General features: G+C 37.2%; 1 protein-coding gene across 4 annotated transcripts in view; it reads right to left on the bottom strand.

Annotated features, from left to right (window-relative positions):
* Positions 1-264: 264 nt before the first annotated feature.
* The window catches only part of LOC129770051 (equilibrative nucleoside transporter 1), a 70,270-nt gene continuing 51,357 nt past the window's right edge, over positions 265-19,177 (bottom strand). For 3 of the 4 annotated variants that reach the window (XM_055772661.1, XM_055772681.1, XM_055772672.1), the window contains exons 4-8: positions 13,413-13,543; positions 13,206-13,345; positions 11,144-11,289; positions 10,844-11,076; positions 268-10,786 (exon numbers count right to left, since the gene is read on the bottom strand). In XM_055772661.1, coding sequence (XP_055628636.1) covers positions 10,142-10,786; positions 10,844-11,076; positions 11,144-11,289; positions 13,206-13,345; positions 13,413-13,543 — 1,295 coding nt within the window. In that variant the 3' untranslated portion in view covers positions 268-10,141. Of the gene's footprint in view, positions 10,787-10,843; positions 11,077-11,143; positions 11,290-13,205; positions 13,346-13,412; positions 13,544-19,177 lie in introns of all 4 variants that reach the window. The other variant, XM_055772654.1, reaches the window with a different exon arrangement.

Here is a 19,177-nt window from a genome sequence, read left to right as displayed (position 1 = left end):
CTCAATAGAATCGTCAGATTCGAGTTCATGAGGGGTTTTCGTTGATTATTAAGAACCATTTCGATCCGTTATTCCTGCTGTGTGCATGATTTTCCATATCTGCAAATATTGCAAAGGAGATATCAAGGAATCCTCCGAGCTACTCAGAGTGCCTAGTACTCCGCCTAACGTATTCGTCTGTAGAAGCCAAAAATCGGGAGATTGTTTTTCTATAGGCTTTCAGGCTCATTGGAAATGGGGAAAGTCATCACTAAAATAAAGTACATAGCACCAATTTCTCTGAATTAATTTTCATTGAAACATACCCTCAAAATTTATTTTTACCGCTAATATATCTTTCATACGGAAAATATAATTAGGAACAAACGAAAATAGTTTATTGGAGCCATCATTTTGAAGAGTCCAGTGTCAGTGTTCCGAGGAAGTTGTATTTGTCCATGACTAGCCATAGACGTTCGGTATTTCTTAATAGTATTAATAGTACCAATATTCGATCATGCATCCAGAACATCCGTTGTGATCGATGACGGGAAGTTGATTTTATGTTTGCACTCAACCTTTCGGAATGATTTCTCGTGTGATTCATTTAGTTCGATGAGAATCACCTGTTCCTGCACTATGTTAGAAGATCGCGTATCACCTAGACTCGGTAAAGTCTTGTCCAAGGGCTGTAAAGCAGTAGCTGTATAGACAAATTAACAAGAGAACATCTCACACTTGAAATGAAATTGGAATGAATTATTGAAATGGAGGAAAATAATTTTGAAAAACAAGTTCAGTATTGTTATGTTAGTATTTTATTGTTACGCTACCTCAACTGTTTTAGTTGAACAAACGTTACTACCAATAATCATAGTGTCCTTTTTTTTGCTTGCGTCTATCGAAAAGTTTTTGTATATCCACTATCGCATCAATCGAAGAAGAGCATGTTTGCTATACAATGCTTAAGCGTAACATTTTGATTTGTTGTATTTCTGTACCTTTTCACTGCGAGGAAAAACTGGGTTTGTTAATAATTCTACTATAAAATGTATCGAAAACTGTAAAGCGATTTCATTTAGAAAGAGTCGAGGATTTTGTTGTTCAAAAATTGCTTATTGTCATACTCTGGTTCCATTCGCTTTGCTTTAGTCTCTAGTAATACTACTGGTTTAATTTTGAGTGAGAAAAAGTAGCATATGTCCGATAATATTCACAAATGCGAAGATTAGTCGATGAAATATGTAATGAGATTTGAAGTGATAAAAATAATGAACTACATATTGATAAATATTCTTTACTGAATGGAACATTGTTTTAGCTGTCGTTCGCTGATAGCACAAACATAAATATCGTGTTCATAGCTATTTACCAATGATATGTAAAACAAAGTTTCTTTAGTTTCTTAGTTGTGGAATGAAGGATATGTATTATTCTATCTATCATGATGTTAAAGGTTATCTTCAGATGTTTATAGGATTTCGAAGGTCAATATTTGATTGGTGTGGGAGTTCTATATTGTTATTGTTCGAATAGTGTAATTTCCCCTCGAACTATCCTGTGCATTCTGTTCACGAAGGAAGTCCCGTTTTTGTATACAAAATGTTATCGACAGTCATCTTGTTGTGAAACATAGCGAGGCGATATCATATACGTTCAGTGAAGCTCATATACCTATATTTTTTAACTGATGAAAAATTCAAAGATAGATCCTTGTTTGTAAGCAAAACACAATACGTTTGCTCACGGTTTGTAAACTCTATTCAATACGGTCATACCTTTATCGGAGAACGCTCCACGACCAGCTCCAGTATAACACTTCATCTCCGTTTGCTGTTTCTTAGGGAGTTCCGCTAGGCGGAAATTTAGGACCACTGCTGTTTGCGATCTTTTATAACGCTTATTCTAGCATCAAATTTAGTTCCATTTGCTTAATTAGTTCTCGAGTTATGCAGAAATTCGTGCTTCATTCGTTTGGCAGCATTTTTCAACACCTTTACCTGGCAACAAACATCCTTAGAATTGTGCTTCCTGTGGCAGTCACACGGATCAACCATGTTCGCATTGTTTTAGGTATACGTCCTCTTTGTTCCGCAATCACGGACTTTCGCTTGTTTTCATGAAAGAGGTGAATGACGAAGTTGACCAAACTATTATGGTGATAGCAAATGGGACAAACAGAGCAGCAAAGCACTGTTTCTCCAGTCGAAGTGATAAACAAGTGTTAAGTGGTAGTCCTGTGTTAACAATGCGATCTTGTCTTGGACATAACCCTCTATATTTTTTATAACACTTTGCACCTTACTAGTTAACAATACTGCTTCCATTTTTATGTTGAAGAACTCTAATAAAATCATCAAAATTAACATCAACTTCAGTGTCAGATACATCATCTCTGTAATATACCTCAGGCCAATAAAGGTTTGGAAGATCACTGATAGTAGTACAACATGACAGTATTACAAATGAGGGGCTTAGAATGAAAGGGGTGTAAGTGATTAGATCGATTTCTCTACATCGACTCTCTCTTTTGGTCATAACTTAGCTGCAAACTCATTCTCAGCTGTAATTAACAATGTGGAAGATAGGTCAAAACCTCATCTATCGTATTCTATAGCAAACTCAAATTGGAACGTTTTTGTAATTGAGCTATTAACTGAAGAAAAAGTTGATGAAGAGAAATGAGTGTTATAAATTTGCTCATGTTACGCTCGCGTATAATCAGAATTTTACTTCATATGCAAATACATATTCTATATATATATTTATATTTGCAATTGTTCATCGGAGCACATCGTACATATATTTTACTTCAGTATTGAATTGTTATGTTTTTCAAATGTATTCTAAGACTCGTGTCAATGAAGCGCCTCACAGTCTGATAAGGGAATTGATCTATTTACGTACAAAGATCAAAACAAACGAAACAAATTGCTCTTCTCTCACCAACACTATTACCCCATTTTTACACATATACTACTATACTACTACAAAGCTTGCTTCCATCTTCACCTTAATATTTTTGTCGCCACAGTTTATCTACCTCCGAATTTTCACCCTTCGCTTTATGAGATGCTCTCAACTTGTATACAGCAAATTGCTTCGACGGCACGGAATCGTGATGAGTTGGTTGTGATAGGTGATTACAATCTGTCAAAATTATGCTGGCAATATGACGGGGACATGTTTCTTGCCAATGAATGCATCTACTGATCGGAGTTGACTTTAATACGAGGGTCGCTCAAAAAATAAGTTTCAGTATCTCAGAAATCGCGGAAAAATAAAGTTAGGACAAAAAACAAGGTGATTTTCGTAATCGACGTTCCATTTTCTATTTTTCTACATAATAGCCGTAAAGTTCGAGGCATTTTTCATAGCGTGGCACGAGTTTTCCTATTCCGAGCGCGAAGTGCGTAGCGTCCAACTTTTTGAAGTACGATGTAACTGCGTCTCGAATTTCTTCAGTGTTATCGAATCGTTGACCGCCGAACGCCTGTTTCATCACCGTACTATTGTGAAGAACCGATTAAGAACCGCAATTAAGAACAAAAGGCCAGGCTTATTGACGGAAGAAGTGTTCCTAATCCACGATAATGCGCGGCATTCTGCTCGCGTAACTCAAGAGCAATTGAAAATTCAAAATTCAAATGCAAATGGACTGTGTTCGAGCATACTCCTCACTCCCCAGCGACTATCACTTATTCCCGGTGATGAAACAGGCGTCAACGATTCGATTACACTGAAGAAATTCGTGACGCAGATACATCGTACTTCAAAAAGTTGGAAGCTACGCGCTTCGCGCTCTGAATAGAAAAACTCGTGCCACGCTATGAAAAATGCCTCGAACGTTACGGCTATTATGTAGAAAAATAGAAAATGAAACGTCGATTACGAAAATCACCTGGTATTTTGTCTTAACTTTATTTTTCGGCGATTTCTGAGGCACTGAAACCAATTTTTGGACACCCTTCGTAGAATCTATGCTGGTTACCGGACTGCAGCAGCAGAATCATTTCGTTAACAACAATGGCAGGCTACTCGATCTGGTTTTTACTAGTAGGGAAGCTAGCGTAGATATTTTCGAGCTACTACTGCCCCTACTGAATGTAGAAACTGAACCCGATCGTTTTGAGGCTCGATGATATGCACAGTTTTATCGAAGAAAAGATTGATCGTTTTAATTTTCATTGTTGTGACATGATTGCACTCAATGAGAAAATTCAGCAAGTCGATTGGGAGCAATTACTTGGAATTAGATCAGTGGACGAAGCAGTTGCACGCTTTTACGATGTGCTCTACTAGTCTACGAAATGCATAATCTCTGCCGACCAACATGGTTTCATGAAAAAACGCTCGACTACTGTTAAGTTTCGTATCGACTTTGGTGGACAAAATGGAAAAGCGGCAGCAAGTCGACGCTGTTTATGATGATTTCGCCAAAGCTTTCGACAAAGCGCACACATAGCTGTTGAAAAGTTCAGGAGAATAGGACTTCCAGAGTGGCAGACACGATGGTCCTCGGTGAAAATTGGTGGTGTATCCTCTGCCTCGCAGTGTCTTGGGCCGTTGCTCTTCGTTCTGTTCATCAACGCCATCTGTAAACCGCTGAAATCACCGAAATCTGTGTATGCAGACGATCTCAAGTTTTATCGAGCAGTTCAAACGCTTGTGCGCTGCAATCGGACATCGACATGATTCTGGAATGGTGCAGTTTGAACGGAATGAAAATCAATATCAGCAAATGTTGTGTGATTTCATTCAGTCGCTCACGAACACCGATTGTCTTCGACTACAAAATGGCAACGAGTACCGTGAATAATCTGGGGATTCTCATAGACAATAAATTAAGGTTTACGGAACACATCGCGAAAGCATATTCCATGCTAGGTTTCTTGAAGCGAAACACGAAGTTCTTCGATAATTTATATTGTCTAAAAACTCTGTACTGCTCATTGGTGCCTACTATGTTAGAATACGGGGTACAAATCTGGTCTCCGTTCAATGTAGTCCACATCGAATCATCGCACCCCCTATAGTGTGAACTATCCCCTGGACGTCAGCTGTAGAAAGTTCAACGAAGTGTCTGATACGTTTATACAATGTTATTTCATCTGCTATGCTCTGAGTCTTCTACCAAGGAACGATGAAACTATCTACCCAACTACCGTTCTGAATCATATTTCGGACACTTAAGGCATATGATGCAGAAAACAGATCTCAACTTTATGCACAGGTTTTATTTGGTTGATATTTTTAATAAATTAGTTCAATATGCTACTAAGCTTTCTACTTTGGTACCTATTTCATTGAAAACATAAAAAAATCATCGAAAAAAATGCTTTTCAAATCAAACGAAAAAGAATCAAACTTCGGACACTATTCATAAAAAAAATCAAATTTCGGACAGATTGAATTCAAATTTCGGACACTTTATTTTGTAATTTTTGGAACGAAAATTACATTACACTTGATTATATTTTAAAGTTAACTGCGAAACACTTACCAAGCAGTCACAGTAAGCTGATAACGATGATGAGAACTGATGAAACACGAGAGAAATTTAAATATTGATGTAGGGGTAAATTTTACGTGCTCACGATAAGCGAATGTCAAACACAAACGATAATGAGTGGATTTTGGATTTTGGATGGATTTTTTCCTACTATGTAATAATTCAAATGTAAATCTCAAATGAAGTGATAGTGAAACCAAGGGATTACTCTAAAGAAGTAATTGTGATATTAATTTTATAGTTATATCATCAGCGCATTAAGCATTTCAAGATATTAGAACAAATATGATGTTGTCCGAAATATGATTCAGAACGGTATGAACATCGTTAATTTGGAAACGAATGGTTGTCTGGCAACATTGATTGTTTTGATTGTCATCAGTGGCGACACAAACTTCCTGGATAACCTAATAAACATGTATTAACGAATACCAGATTTTCTTGAGGAAGTCTAACGGCGTCAAATCGCACGACCGAGGCGGCCAATTGACTGGGCCATTTCGTGAGATAACACGCTCACCAAACTCGGTTTTCAACAAATTGATTATTAAATTCGCTGTGTTGCATGTGGCGCCGTCCTGTTGAAACCACATATTGTCCATGTCCATATCACCCAATTCGAGCCAAAAATATTCGGTTATCATTGAGCGGTAGCGATTCCTATTCACAGTATCGTGCCGGCCTTGATCATCACGGAAGAATTACGGCCCAATGACGCTGCCGGACCGCACCAAACCGCAATTTTTTCGGGATGCAATGGTAACTCATGGAGTACGTGTGGATTGCTGCCTAACTAATAACGCATATTTTGCTTATCGACGGAGACATACAATCAGAAATGAGCCTCATCGCTGAAGATGATTTTCGGTAGTAAACTTTAATAATCTCGTTGTTGGATCGTATATCTTTCCATTATGAAATGGCAAACCTTACTGAAGAGAAATGTCAAGAGAGCGGAAAAAATATGGCGTCGTTTGCCATATTTTTCCCGCTCTCGTCTCTATTGGTCTACTTTTGTAGCGTCCCTATTGAAATACTCTTTACCTCGTTCTGATTGGTCGGGTTTAATATACATGCTTCCTCTTGTACTCGCAATTTTTGCTCAGTCAGTTTCTGATAGATTTACGAGAATTTTGCATCAATCATTTTGGGCATCCCATAACAATTCATTACAGTGAAAATGAATAAAATAATATATTTTATGAAACTACAGACTTCAAAACCAAGGCACATAGAGAAATCGCAAATACATGAAAGTAGGGGGAGCTTTTGTTTCCACCGAAATGTGTTCCCTAAGATCTACAAAATGTAGGTTAAAGAACGAAATGTAGGAAATTACTTAGGCTTTCATTAAAAAATATGAAACATTTTTTTGAAAAAAAAATATTCTGAAAATTAAAATTGATTTTTCTCGAAAACATGTGTTTTGAAAATTCCGACAAAATAGATATAAATAGCCCATACAGTTTCCAACAAGACTCTCATACTTCGGAAGACACTTTTACAGAGAAAAGTTTTTCTGACAACAACTTTTTCAGGATATTTCCTATCAGTTGATGCAAATATCTTTGCGATCTATGGAAAATGCGTGAGTTATGAGCATTCGAAACTTTTCATTTTTTCCTACATGTTCAGTGTTGAGATTTTCATTTTACTCCGCTGTCTAAGCGACACTGAAACACTGAATTTATTGAACAACCATGTTGTTTTTCAGTATCTCTTATGGCGGGTTTACATTAGGGAGATCTATAGCTATAGATGGATTTATTTACGTGAATATAGGTGTAAACGGGTGAGAATAAATATGATACACTTATTCGAGGTATATATAACTTGAATAAATTCAGCATATGTAAACGCTTGTGAATTTCTCACTGGTGAGAAATCACTAAAGTTGGATGCAGTTCTACTTCAGGTGAATAAATTCACCGAAAATATGAATATATTCATTATAGAAGTTCATGCTAGTGTAAACAGTTGATGCGATTTCTATGAATCTCTTCACATGAATATATCACTAGTCTAAACCCACCCTTAGTAAAAGAACATTTCCAACGCTCCGAAAAATACGCAAAACGGCAACAGAGAATGCGAACCGAATCGGATGTGTGATAGGGTGATGACGTCGACACCAACCACTGCAGAACATTTTTTTTCTTCAGTTTTCCACTGAAGAACGCAATTAACAACGCTGAAAATACGACTTGGAATGCGCTGCACTTTGACGCCACTTTTAACCCGGACACAATGCTGAATTCACGAAAATTAATTGATCGATTAATGACAGCGGCAGCGAGCCTTTCCTAATGGTCTTTCTCAAGGTCGAATGTTTAGTTTAGTTTTCCAAATTGGCCTTTTTAAGGCTAGAAGCGAATGATCTAAGAAAATCTGCAATCTGCTTTCAAGCTAGGATTGGGCGATCTTAGATCGACCTTCAGAAGATCGATATTTTTGACTCCGATTTCCGATTTGTTGGATCGATTATTTGTACTCCAAAACAATCGAGAAAATCGATCTTTCCGATCGCTTTGATCGTATGAAAATTTTTGTAAATTAGTTTTTCAGATAACATTGATGTTAATTTCAACAAAAATTAGTCTGATAACAAATTTCATAAACATTGGATCCCTTTCAAGGTCAAATTTGACAAAATTCCAATCCAATCCAATTTCAAATTAGTGGTCGCAAATTTGGGAGAAGCAGTTTTGTAAAGTTGGGCATTAAAAAAACAAGTACACAAGTTATATTAACACCATCACATTCACTATGATGACAGTAAAAATTGTAACGAAATTGGATGGTGACATCAGGTCCAGCTAAAGCGTTTTTTTTTCTAGAACTGGGACTATTATCAAGATTTTCAAATCCAAGACTACCACACACTAGACGTATGGCCTGATTGTATTTTATGGGATTATTGTCAGCAAAGTTCAGGATGAATATCAGTTGTTGAATTTCTTATAAGGATTTTAAATTAATTTATTTAACTAAAAAATTCTATGATGAATGACCTGGAAAATACGATTTTTCTAAGCGTTAATGTGCATGCTGAGAATAAAAATATAATCCTTTGATATTTGAATAGAAAGGTGAATTGTTTATTCTATGTTTAAATGTGTTAAATGGAATGTTTAAAGTTAATGGAACAAGTAGATAAATTGGAAAAAATGCATCCATTCTTTTCAAAGCAACACTTTAATGGAACAATGAAATAAATTGGATAAAAGGCATTCGAGTTTACGAAGATCGATTCAGCAAAGATCGATTCTTTACTACCGATTTGATCAGTGAATCGATCCTTACGCCGTTTTGAAAATCGATCCGTCAAGATCGATCTTTTTCGAAACATCGCCCAATCCTATTTCAAGCGATATCAATCTTCCATTGTTCCTTTGTATCGAACAAAACAGCTGTGTCAAACATCAGCATTGCGAAATACTACTATCTGCTAGCTGGAGCGAGGCTGTGACTTGAATAATGATGATCATGGTTTGAATTACAGATGCTTTAAACTTCCTTAGTTTGGTCGCTAGCTGGATGCTTGATGAATCGTGAACGCTGTGAAATCGCGAACAGTTTGTTCATACTCGAAAAAAACGGGCGTAGCTTAAATTGCAATATTTATGTTTACGTAGAATGAACGCTGCTTTTGCTATTTCTATTTTATAAGAATTATGCTCTCTTCTCTTCCATTATTGAAAGACGTAGTCCTACGTTATATAATAGGTAATTATTTCTTAGGTTTTCGTTGTTACACGTACAGAAGCCAACCAGAAGAACACTTTGGACCACACGCAACCCACGGACCGTATAACTGCTTTAGCTAATCACGAAGCCTTCGATTGCAAACTTTCCTCAATCCGATTCACCAAGGTTTGTTCCGACAAGATGATTGTGAATTTCAGACAGAATCATATCTGGATATCCGCTTTCGTAGTATAAAAAAAAACAAATTACAAGCAACGAAGAACTTCGAATTGCAGCTGTCCTAAGACTTCTGTGAGGGTAAAATAAAAAGGAAAATTCTTCATGCATATAGAATTAAACGAATTTTGGTTTTGTAAAAATACACTTTCTAATGTAACAATTATCTTATTACAATATAAATTAAAATGCGATCATTCTAATTCATGCCTAAACTTAACTACGCAAGACTTATGTTACATTTCAAATAAGAGCAATTTTAACAACGGAAAAAAGTTGTCTTCAAGAATTTAAATTAAGATAAAACGAAAAATAAAGACAGACAAGCTAAAAACAAACATAGAATCTACAATAATTCGTAAATTCTACGATATGAAAACAATATGAAGAACCTAATGTTATTAGCATTATGTTATCAATTTTGGTTTGCTGCATTTTTTCAACAATCCCTATTTATTACTTTTTGTTCTTATCTAGATGATACGTATTCATAATTTGGTTCCGTTTAAAAAAAAGTGAAAAAAACTACTTTTTACTAAGAAAGAACTAAAAACCGTAAAATTCGTTAAAAAATAATAAAATAGAAGAAAATTGAGCGCATCTATGAGTTTCACTAAACGCATAGTTTTTCAAGAGTGCGTGACTATCGGTTGACGCATCCGGAGCCGGGTGGAAACGATGGATCTAGCTATCCAATGCCAGCAGTCCGATTCCCCAGCGCCAGCCCTAGTGCAACCACTCGAGGAAGTTGTGCTGTACAACCATGGGAAAAACCATCGAGAACAGAATGCCGGAGAATATACCGGTGATCAACATCGCTGCGGCAAACATTCCCGCCGTGACTGCGTACCGCGATTCTACTGTCTGCGGAGCGTACATCATTCCCAGTGAGCTCAGATAGCCGGAGCTGAAGGCCATCACGGCAGCCACAGTCCAGTAGACCCAATCGTTGTCGATGTAGATCGGCAGCGTCCGTTCAATTCCCAGCGGGCGATAGTTACAGAATAGGAACAGTGGTATGAACGCGGCCCGGAGAATAACTGGGTATACCAGATATTTTGGCTTCGGCCATGTCACCCAGGAGGTCGTTAAACTACCTAACATCGCGAACACGTTGAATGTCAGGAAGCAGGTGATGCTCACGTACAGATCGTCCTCGATCAGAAAATCCGGACTCGACCGCTTCACATCCGAATGCACCGCGGGAAAAACAGCTAGCGTAACGAAAAACACAAAGAACACGTTGAATAGCTGAGGGAAGGCTTGATTGAAGATGGTCAAGAAGGGAGGTCGACCATCAACGTTGATGCCAGCCCTCTTGTTTGTTTCTGCTTCCTTCTCTTTCAGCATCTCGTGGTAGCGGTAAAATTTCTAGAAGTAAGCGAGGGTAAATGTGGAATTCGAAATATGCAAGAACCAACAACTCACGTTCAAAGGCAAAGCGAAGTAGGTGTCAAAGCAAATGAGCAACACGAACATTGCCGTTATGAAGTAGTAGATGGCAGCAGTTCGCACCGACGATGCAAACTGCGAGCTTAGAATGGCGATTATTGATGCGAAAGTGCCACTGATATTGGATCCGAGCACAACCGCACCGGTGTATTTAAACGGGAGCTTGGCCACCATGCCATAAACTGTGTTCTGGTAGATACCTCCAGCCACTGAAATGAGAGATAGTTCAAGTTTGTATCAAGTGTTCGATCGAGAATGTTTTCCGGTTATACTCACTGTTAAGGATAACCACTGTTACCATGGTTATCCAGAAGAAGGCACCTGGCCAGTCAGCAGAATCGATCATTGCGAGTACCACAGTTACAACGAACACGATCACTTCAATCAGAATACTGTATACAATGCGCTTCGTAAGATTTCCTCTGAAAAAAAAGGAATATTATTGAACAATCTTATCAATCATAGCTGACCCGGCAAACTTCGTCCCACCCAAAATTAGTTTTTTGTTATCAATACCTTCAAACATTCACGTTTTCTTACTAAGCGCAAGTTCATGAGTCCAATCGCAAAACTGTTCATTGATTGATCTTCTAATCGACCCCGTTGAATTTACGTTTTATTAAAAAAAAATCCTAGTACTTCTACCAAAACTCATCATTATAATATCAGATAATTTTCAGACACAATTCTCGTTCAAGATTTTTCAACCACTTGCAAATAACATGTTTCTCCGTTACATGGAATAAATGTTTGATACAGAAAGTATGATAGAATAAAGACACCCCTTAGAGAGGGAGGAGAAGTGTCCATTTACTAAAGAAACGTTTCGTGTCCGCTAAAATCTTCACATGCCAAATTTGGCTTCGTTTGTTTGATTAATTCTCGAGTAATGCAGAAATTTGTGTTTCATTTGTATGGCATTTTTATTTGTATGGCATTTTTATTTGTATGGCTTCTCTACCCATGCCGTCAATAACGAGCAACTTATCGGCGATCAACGCACGGGAATGATTTAAAGTCTTCTTGATTTGAAAAACGAAGAACGAAGGGAAATATTAGTCTAAAGCGTAAATATTGGATCTCGTTGAAGCAAACTTTCAGTATCATTCAAGATATGAAGCAATGAACATTGCTTGTTCTTCCTTGTGTTACGTCATCACATGTCTTCGTTTCGAATTGAGCTGTGGACGTTACTCGCTGATGTGTCTGGCATTGCAATCATTACATCAAACTGTGCCATTCCATTAAGGGTCTAAACTACACAATTGTGTGGGGAATCATCAAACTAGGCTATCATCGGCTCACCAAGAAAATAATTGTTCAGGAATTTTGTGTGTGATTTGGTTTTGCATGACAGTAACAATACTATCTCCACCAAGGATGATAGCTAAGCTAATCGAGACCGGAAATATTAATATAAAGGGCTTCTGTTGAGAAGAGCGCAAAGCTTGTGTATAAAATAATATCCGAAGTTATTTACAAGCGACTTGAATAAAATAACAGCGTAGTTCTACGACAACAATGTGATCGTGTCTTGGACACAACCTTCTATAATTTTTTTTGTTGTTTTCATGGCTTTGGACTAGAGGGCGCAATTTTTTGTAATATTTTTTCTTGAAAGCTGAGCTTTTTACATAAAATATCATAACATAACATAATATCAGAGATGCTATTTTTTTCGTTTTCGAGACATAATTTTTAAAAGTTAACCGGTGGTACAATCAATAATTACAAAAACAAAATCCATTTTCATTGCTAATTCAATATTTTTTATAAAAGGCTAGCTTTGGCTTCAATTTTATATATCGATCATTCAAAAAGTTATGATTTTTTTTTAAAAATCATTCTTGGGAAAAAGTGGAAATAATTGATTTTTTGGACCACCCTAAAATGGAAATGGGCATCCTTATAAAAAATTTTAAAAAATGGGTCTAATGTTTTGTGATGGAGAACAAAGTTACCACTTTTCACAAGAAGCACTGTATCGTTTTGGCATTGAATGGCTGTATACTTAAGAGTTTGATAGTGTTTGAGTCCCGGAGTTTATTAAAACACTGCGTAACTAATCGGAAGGTTTATCCTTTTTAGTAATAGTCGTTGATAAATATTAAACAATGTTTTCTATTTAAGGCGGAATATTATTGGAGGTGCGAAAAAATAATAAATTTCTGCTAATTTGCGTTCATAGAAAACGCCTGTGTAAAAATATTATATGATAAAAAAACAGATAAATCACTCTCACTTTGCAAAACAAATAAAATTGAAACAGGAAACTGCTAAGAATGAATTCACGGTCTTTACCCCTTTACACATGTGTATTTTGAACCATTCTACTTACCCAAGATTAACGAAAATGTTCAACCAATTGAACAACAGGTTAGGAATCTGCGATGCGAATCCAACATAAGACAGAAAATAGGTTCCGTACTCGGACTCCATACCGGTATAGTTCTGGCTGAGCTTATAATCTACAAAGTACTGAAAGAAAAGGGAAAAACATGATTATATTACTTCGAACCAGAACGAATTGCACGAAAAAACTTACCGATTTGGCAGTAATGAACATATTCCAGGGCATCAGCGTACCCACGCCGTGGATCATGAGCGTTAGGAAAACGAGCAGCAGTTTGTCCCGCGGTGGGTTCAATTCCATTTTGGCCCGTTCCATCGTCATCCCTGGAAGAAACCCCGCACGGATTAATAGATAATATATGGAAAAAATCATTATTAATTCTATGCTCAGATTGTAGTTTTTTTGTGAGAACCAATATGGCGATCACGCCACGATGACTGCTTTCTTCAGAATGAATTCAACATGGTCGATGCAGAAGAAAATCACGGTGAAAATGCAACGCCAAAGACCCTGATTGTACCTTGTCCTGTGTGTGTAAGTTTTCGAAAGAAAAGCATATGAGGGCACACAAAAACTAAACGAATGATAATGCGCGAGTTGTATCATCTCCGTCGGAGATTATACAGCTCAGGAATGCACGCTATTTGATCGAAAAAAGAAAATTTAGACACTAACTTTTGCACTTAACCATAAGTTGAAACCCGTTGGGATCCATTTTAGCGGCACCAAAACAAATAAATGTGATATTACAGAAAACGATCGTGCTCAACCGATATAAAACGCCGAATTTGCAAAAGCAATTATGTTCGGTGTTGCACTTTTGTACTGTTTTTTTCCCCGTGAGCCTTTTTATTTCATCGGACCCTCGGACTCAGCTTCAAATAAGAATTCTTAGAAACCCAACAACAGAATCGAAAATATGCTCAGCAAATTCCAAGTTCTTGCTGTGCCAGTCTTTTTAAGCCGTTGAATTATTGCTCGAAGACGACACCTGCAATAAGTCAATGTTTCGGCGAAACCTGCATGGATTTCTTCAGACAGTTCAACGGAAATAATTTTTGTTTGTATTTGATTTGTTATCCGCAAATTGTGATTAAATTTGATTTCGTACGATGAAATTACAAAAACCAACTTTGCATGATTTTTTTTTGTTATTTTTGGTAAGTTAGCAATATTTTTCCCATCACTCCTGTGATTATTTGATAGTGACAATTTATCGAATTGAGTACAGTAGATCCCCGATTATCAGTAAGCGGATGATCCGCAGTGCGGGTTATTCGCGAAAGTGAAATCCATAGTAATTCTATAGAACATCCCGAAAATTGTCAGCGAGAGGTAGGCACTGGCTCTTTTGTTTTGGTCACCGCTTTCACATTATCTGACCACTGATGTAGGTACACGACCTTACAGATGGATAGTTGAATGATTTCTATATTGATAATACATAGTTTTCATGTTGAAATATCTTTATTTAGGGTTTGCACCTCATTTTTAGTCCTTTATCGCGTTATCCGCGATTTTCATTTTTCGCGATGACCTTGCCAGACTATTTCGCGGATAATCGGGGTTCTACTGTACATGTTCAAATGAAATGGTCTATGAGAAGAATATGTATAAAACTGATGAGCCTGAATTTATATTGAGGTTTCTTGTAAACCTTATTGTTCTGATAAGGTTTTATTTTTATCCTCACGCCGCTAGTTCAGCGGGTGAACTGTGAACCGGAGATGACACTGGAGTCCTATCATCAACAATGATCAATGACCGGAGGACTCTTCTGCGAGTCTTCTCGAAATTCTTCTGTGAATCGTTCTTTCCGCGTCGACCAAGGACCGCATTAGACACTGAAACAAAACTTGGTGGCCAAAAAAACACGCGCTCGGGAATTCTACATGATGGTTCTAAAGAGGTACTATGTGGTAGGTATGCTTATTTATGGATGACATTACGAAGTGGAACCATGACAACGGTCCAAAAAATTGTTCCCAATTTCGCCCATTCGGAAAATGTCGGGCAACTATTAAATGGAAACTGCTCAAAAGCGACAAGGTGACAAATGATGCTGCAGAGATGGTGGAGTATGATATGATGTGGACCGGAGTGTCCAAAACTAGTATATTGTAAGAAAGCATCGCGATTTCATTGAAACCGAATCGAGTTAGTTTTTTTTGTATTTTTTTAAGAAAGACATAGAAATCTTAATTTTCAGACCACAACGTTTTAATTTTATCATACCTATTCTGAGATAGAGCGTAATTTTTGTGTACATATTCTAATTGAAGCAAGCTTTACGTATACAAAACACACTGCGCTCATACGAAGATATCAATATATATTGAATGGCGTTAACGTTCCCATGTTCAGCTAGAGGCTAAGAAAAGCGCTCTAAAGCTTAAACAATGAAAAAAAATACTAGACGGAGACAAAATTGGTCACTTGAGCATCCTGAATCTCTTACCCGTAGGACCATCCTCAGAGATGAACAGTGATTGGATGGAACCTAGGACTAACTACGACATTCCATACAGTGTAATCGAACCTTCTCGTTCAATATGGGATGAAGGCGGTCCCAGTGTTCGTAATGGTTCAATCATGTTCTACACTGATGGGTCAAAAATGGAAATCAGAACAGGTGCTGGAGTGTATGGTCCCAGAACAAAAATCTCTGTAGCTATGGGAAACTGGCCAACAGTTTTTCAAGCAGAAATAGCTGCGATAATAGAATGCTCAAATGTCTGCTTTAAAAGAAAATATAGACATGCTAACATCTGCATATTCTCAGACAGTCAAGCGGCACTTAAAGCTCTAAATGCTTTTAAATGCTCCTCAAAAATTGTCTGGGAATGCATTCTCCTCTTACGGCAACTAAGTCGGATAAGTTCGGTACAACTGTACTGGATTCCTGGCCATTGTGGAATAGAGGGAAACGAGCGAGCAGATGAACTTGCCAGGAACGGCTCAAGCTCACCTTTCACTGGTCCAGAACCATTCTGTGGAATATCTGACTGTGTGTTAAAAGGTGAGCTGAAGAACTGGGAAGACCGGGAAGTGTTAGCCAACTGGTTGGCGGTACAACTTAACCAGTCAAAAAAATTTATCACGCCGAGTATTAAAATTACTCAACAATTGCTGAGTCTTAATAAGAAAGACTTAGGCACAATCACAGGCCTTATAACAGGACACTGTCCGAGTAAATACCATCTCAAAAACATAGGTTTAGTGCAAGATGATATTTGTCGTTTTTGTAATACCGAAAGCGAAACCTCGGAACATTTGCTCTGTAATTGTGGAGCTCTAACTAGACGCAGACTTCAATACCTTGATAAGGCTATTCTGGAGCCCAAGGAAATTTGGTCTGCGTCGCCGATCAGGATTTTAAAATTTATCAAACAGAGTATTCCTGATTGGCACCTATCTCGCTATAGCTTTCAGTCTACTTCTTCATCAATAAGCAGTAGGTAAGCTTGAAGCGGAGTACAAAAAAATGGGATATACCACAATAGTTCAGAATAATGGACGCAGTGGTTCACATCCAACAGGGGAAAAAAAAACGTTCCCATGGAACTTTTGCCGTCTCAACGTATGCATTAACTAGCATCATTTAAGCCAAATAACACGCCTTGAATGTATTCCGAGGGGCAAACTCTAGAATACGCGCGACCACAGTGCAAGTCGAAGGAAATTTCTTTGACGAAAAATCCCCCGGCTAGAACGGGAATCGAACCCGAACACCCGGCATGATAATGTGAGACGCTAACCACTCGGCCACGGGTGCACCACGAAGATATCAATATAAATATCATAAATATCATTTCACAATTTGTTTGTGCGAGTTGTATTTATAATATTGCTTACTATTTTGACATTATTTTATCCTTATGTGATACTTGCTCTACTTTGTCCATACTACAATGTGTCTATTTTTTTATCAGACCCTACCCTGCTACAAGCAAAAGTTGAATTCATGAATATAAGAGTCTGCCGAAGTGATCGTTTCCGAATCCAGACAGCTGAGCAAACCGAAGCCTAAATCTAGCCGATATTTCAGGCTCATTACAAAACATGTCAAAAGAATTTTCAATCCGAAAAAACGTAGGGAGTTGCGTCCAAGACACGACCGTATTTTTAACGTAGTTATGGGATATTATTTTAGAAGACATCTAAAATAAATATTCAGTAGAAAGTTTAAGTGACCCTAAAAAGAGCCAATGGCTTGTGTGGTTTTGTCAACTGGTCAACTGAAAAGGATTGAAGATTCATGGTTCATTATTTTCCTCGCGAGAATAATACAGAAACTGACGATGCACTGATGGTAACCATTAATTTTCATTTGGCAACGCATAAAAACAACAACAATGTGATGTGATGCGTAAGCTGCAAAAATATACAAGCGCTCTCCTCCACCAAACGGCATGAAAACCGAAGCTTTGTATTATTGTTTTAACGTTGGAATTGAAGTTGCGAACAAAATCGCACTGACTGGAACGACACTGTATAACAAGAAAAAAGATAGAATTTGACCCATGTCAATTAATGACAATCGGGTGAAGCTCAACTAGAAATATTATTATTATAATCAGTCGTAGCATCGACCATGTTGACAATCTTTATGCTTTTCGACCCAAGCATCTTTAAATGTATTTCTAATCGTTTATTCATATTCATTTCACAACACACATAAACTTCCCGTCTCGTTAATTTTCCATACAAAATCTTCAGCTGATCTTCACAAGAAAATCTATGAATCGTTTATGAAGCATTTGTTAGGTATTTGAATAAGCCAAATGAAAATAGAGAAATGAAAGCTATATTTCAGACTAAAATTACATCTGTTCAGTTTATCCATGAACTGTTACACAAACAAAAATAAAATCACTCTCAAAACGTTTCACTTGCATATTATCCAGGTAAATATGAATGGTTGAAGGAAAACTTCAATCTTTTATAGAACGAATAGTTCAGCATATCGTTTTATCATACACTCTATGCTACTGTTCGACCATTATTCACCTGATTAGTTGATTCACAGCTAATGCTTGTTGGGTGAGCAGAACAAATGTATGAGAAAATAGGAATGCTATCAATTTTTCATCCATTTAAACCATTTACAGACTACGAATAGCATGGAATCGTGAGCTATAGCATATCAAACAAATCTTAGAGAATTTCCGATTCGATTGGTATGTAAATAATCAAATAATCGTTCACAGCAAAAATAGTTATTAGCGTTAAAACTATTTCATAAAAACGTATCCTGTTTTCTGATTAGGTACTCTTTCTGAGGCAGTCTTACGTCAAAAAATACTTGACTGATCATGAACTGAACCCATCATTCAATGCGATCGCTTTCGAGTTCTGACTGTTGCGCAAACCTTTTCTCAACTCAGGGTATAAAATTATCAACCTGAATCTACTATGACATCCGTCACAGCACAGAATAATTTGCTTATGATATTCTATAGAGAGGATAAATTTACAAGCATTCCGGCTGAGCTATCTCAAGTTTTATTCCAGTTTCCACTTTGAGTGATTTTCAAGCTATTGTAGACTGTACAAGTTTTTAAAATCAATTCTACAACTGAAATAAAAAAAAATACCATCTTTACATTTAGCTATCACTTAACACGATTTCATCTCTTAAGAGGGTATTCAATTCAAAAAATTCAAAAATAAAATCTTCATGTTTCTGAAATTTAGACATTCAGGAATTGTCATTGTGGGCACTCTACGAAGTTCTTATTATTAACCGAGGATTTAGTGACGCGATATCTTATCTAGTACTTTTTTGACTCAAAGCATCTAACGCGAAATTATGTCACCTAGTTATAATTGTACAGCGGTTGGGGCATGTTATCGCTGCTCAAGATTGATGTGGTGAAGCTAACTTCGTAAATCAAGAGAGCGCTGATGAGCGGTGTCACCATCAATTGCCTGTTTGTGCAATCGAAGGACACTGA

The sequence above is a fragment of the Toxorhynchites rutilus genome, chromosome 1 (genome assembly GCF_029784135.1).
Source record: "Toxorhynchites rutilus septentrionalis strain SRP chromosome 1, ASM2978413v1, whole genome shotgun sequence".
In the NCBI taxonomy this organism is placed as follows: Eukaryota; Metazoa; Arthropoda; class Insecta; order Diptera; family Culicidae; genus Toxorhynchites; species Toxorhynchites rutilus.
The sequence above is the reverse complement of the archived record's forward strand: the minus strand, read 5'-3'. Positions and strand labels throughout refer to the sequence as shown.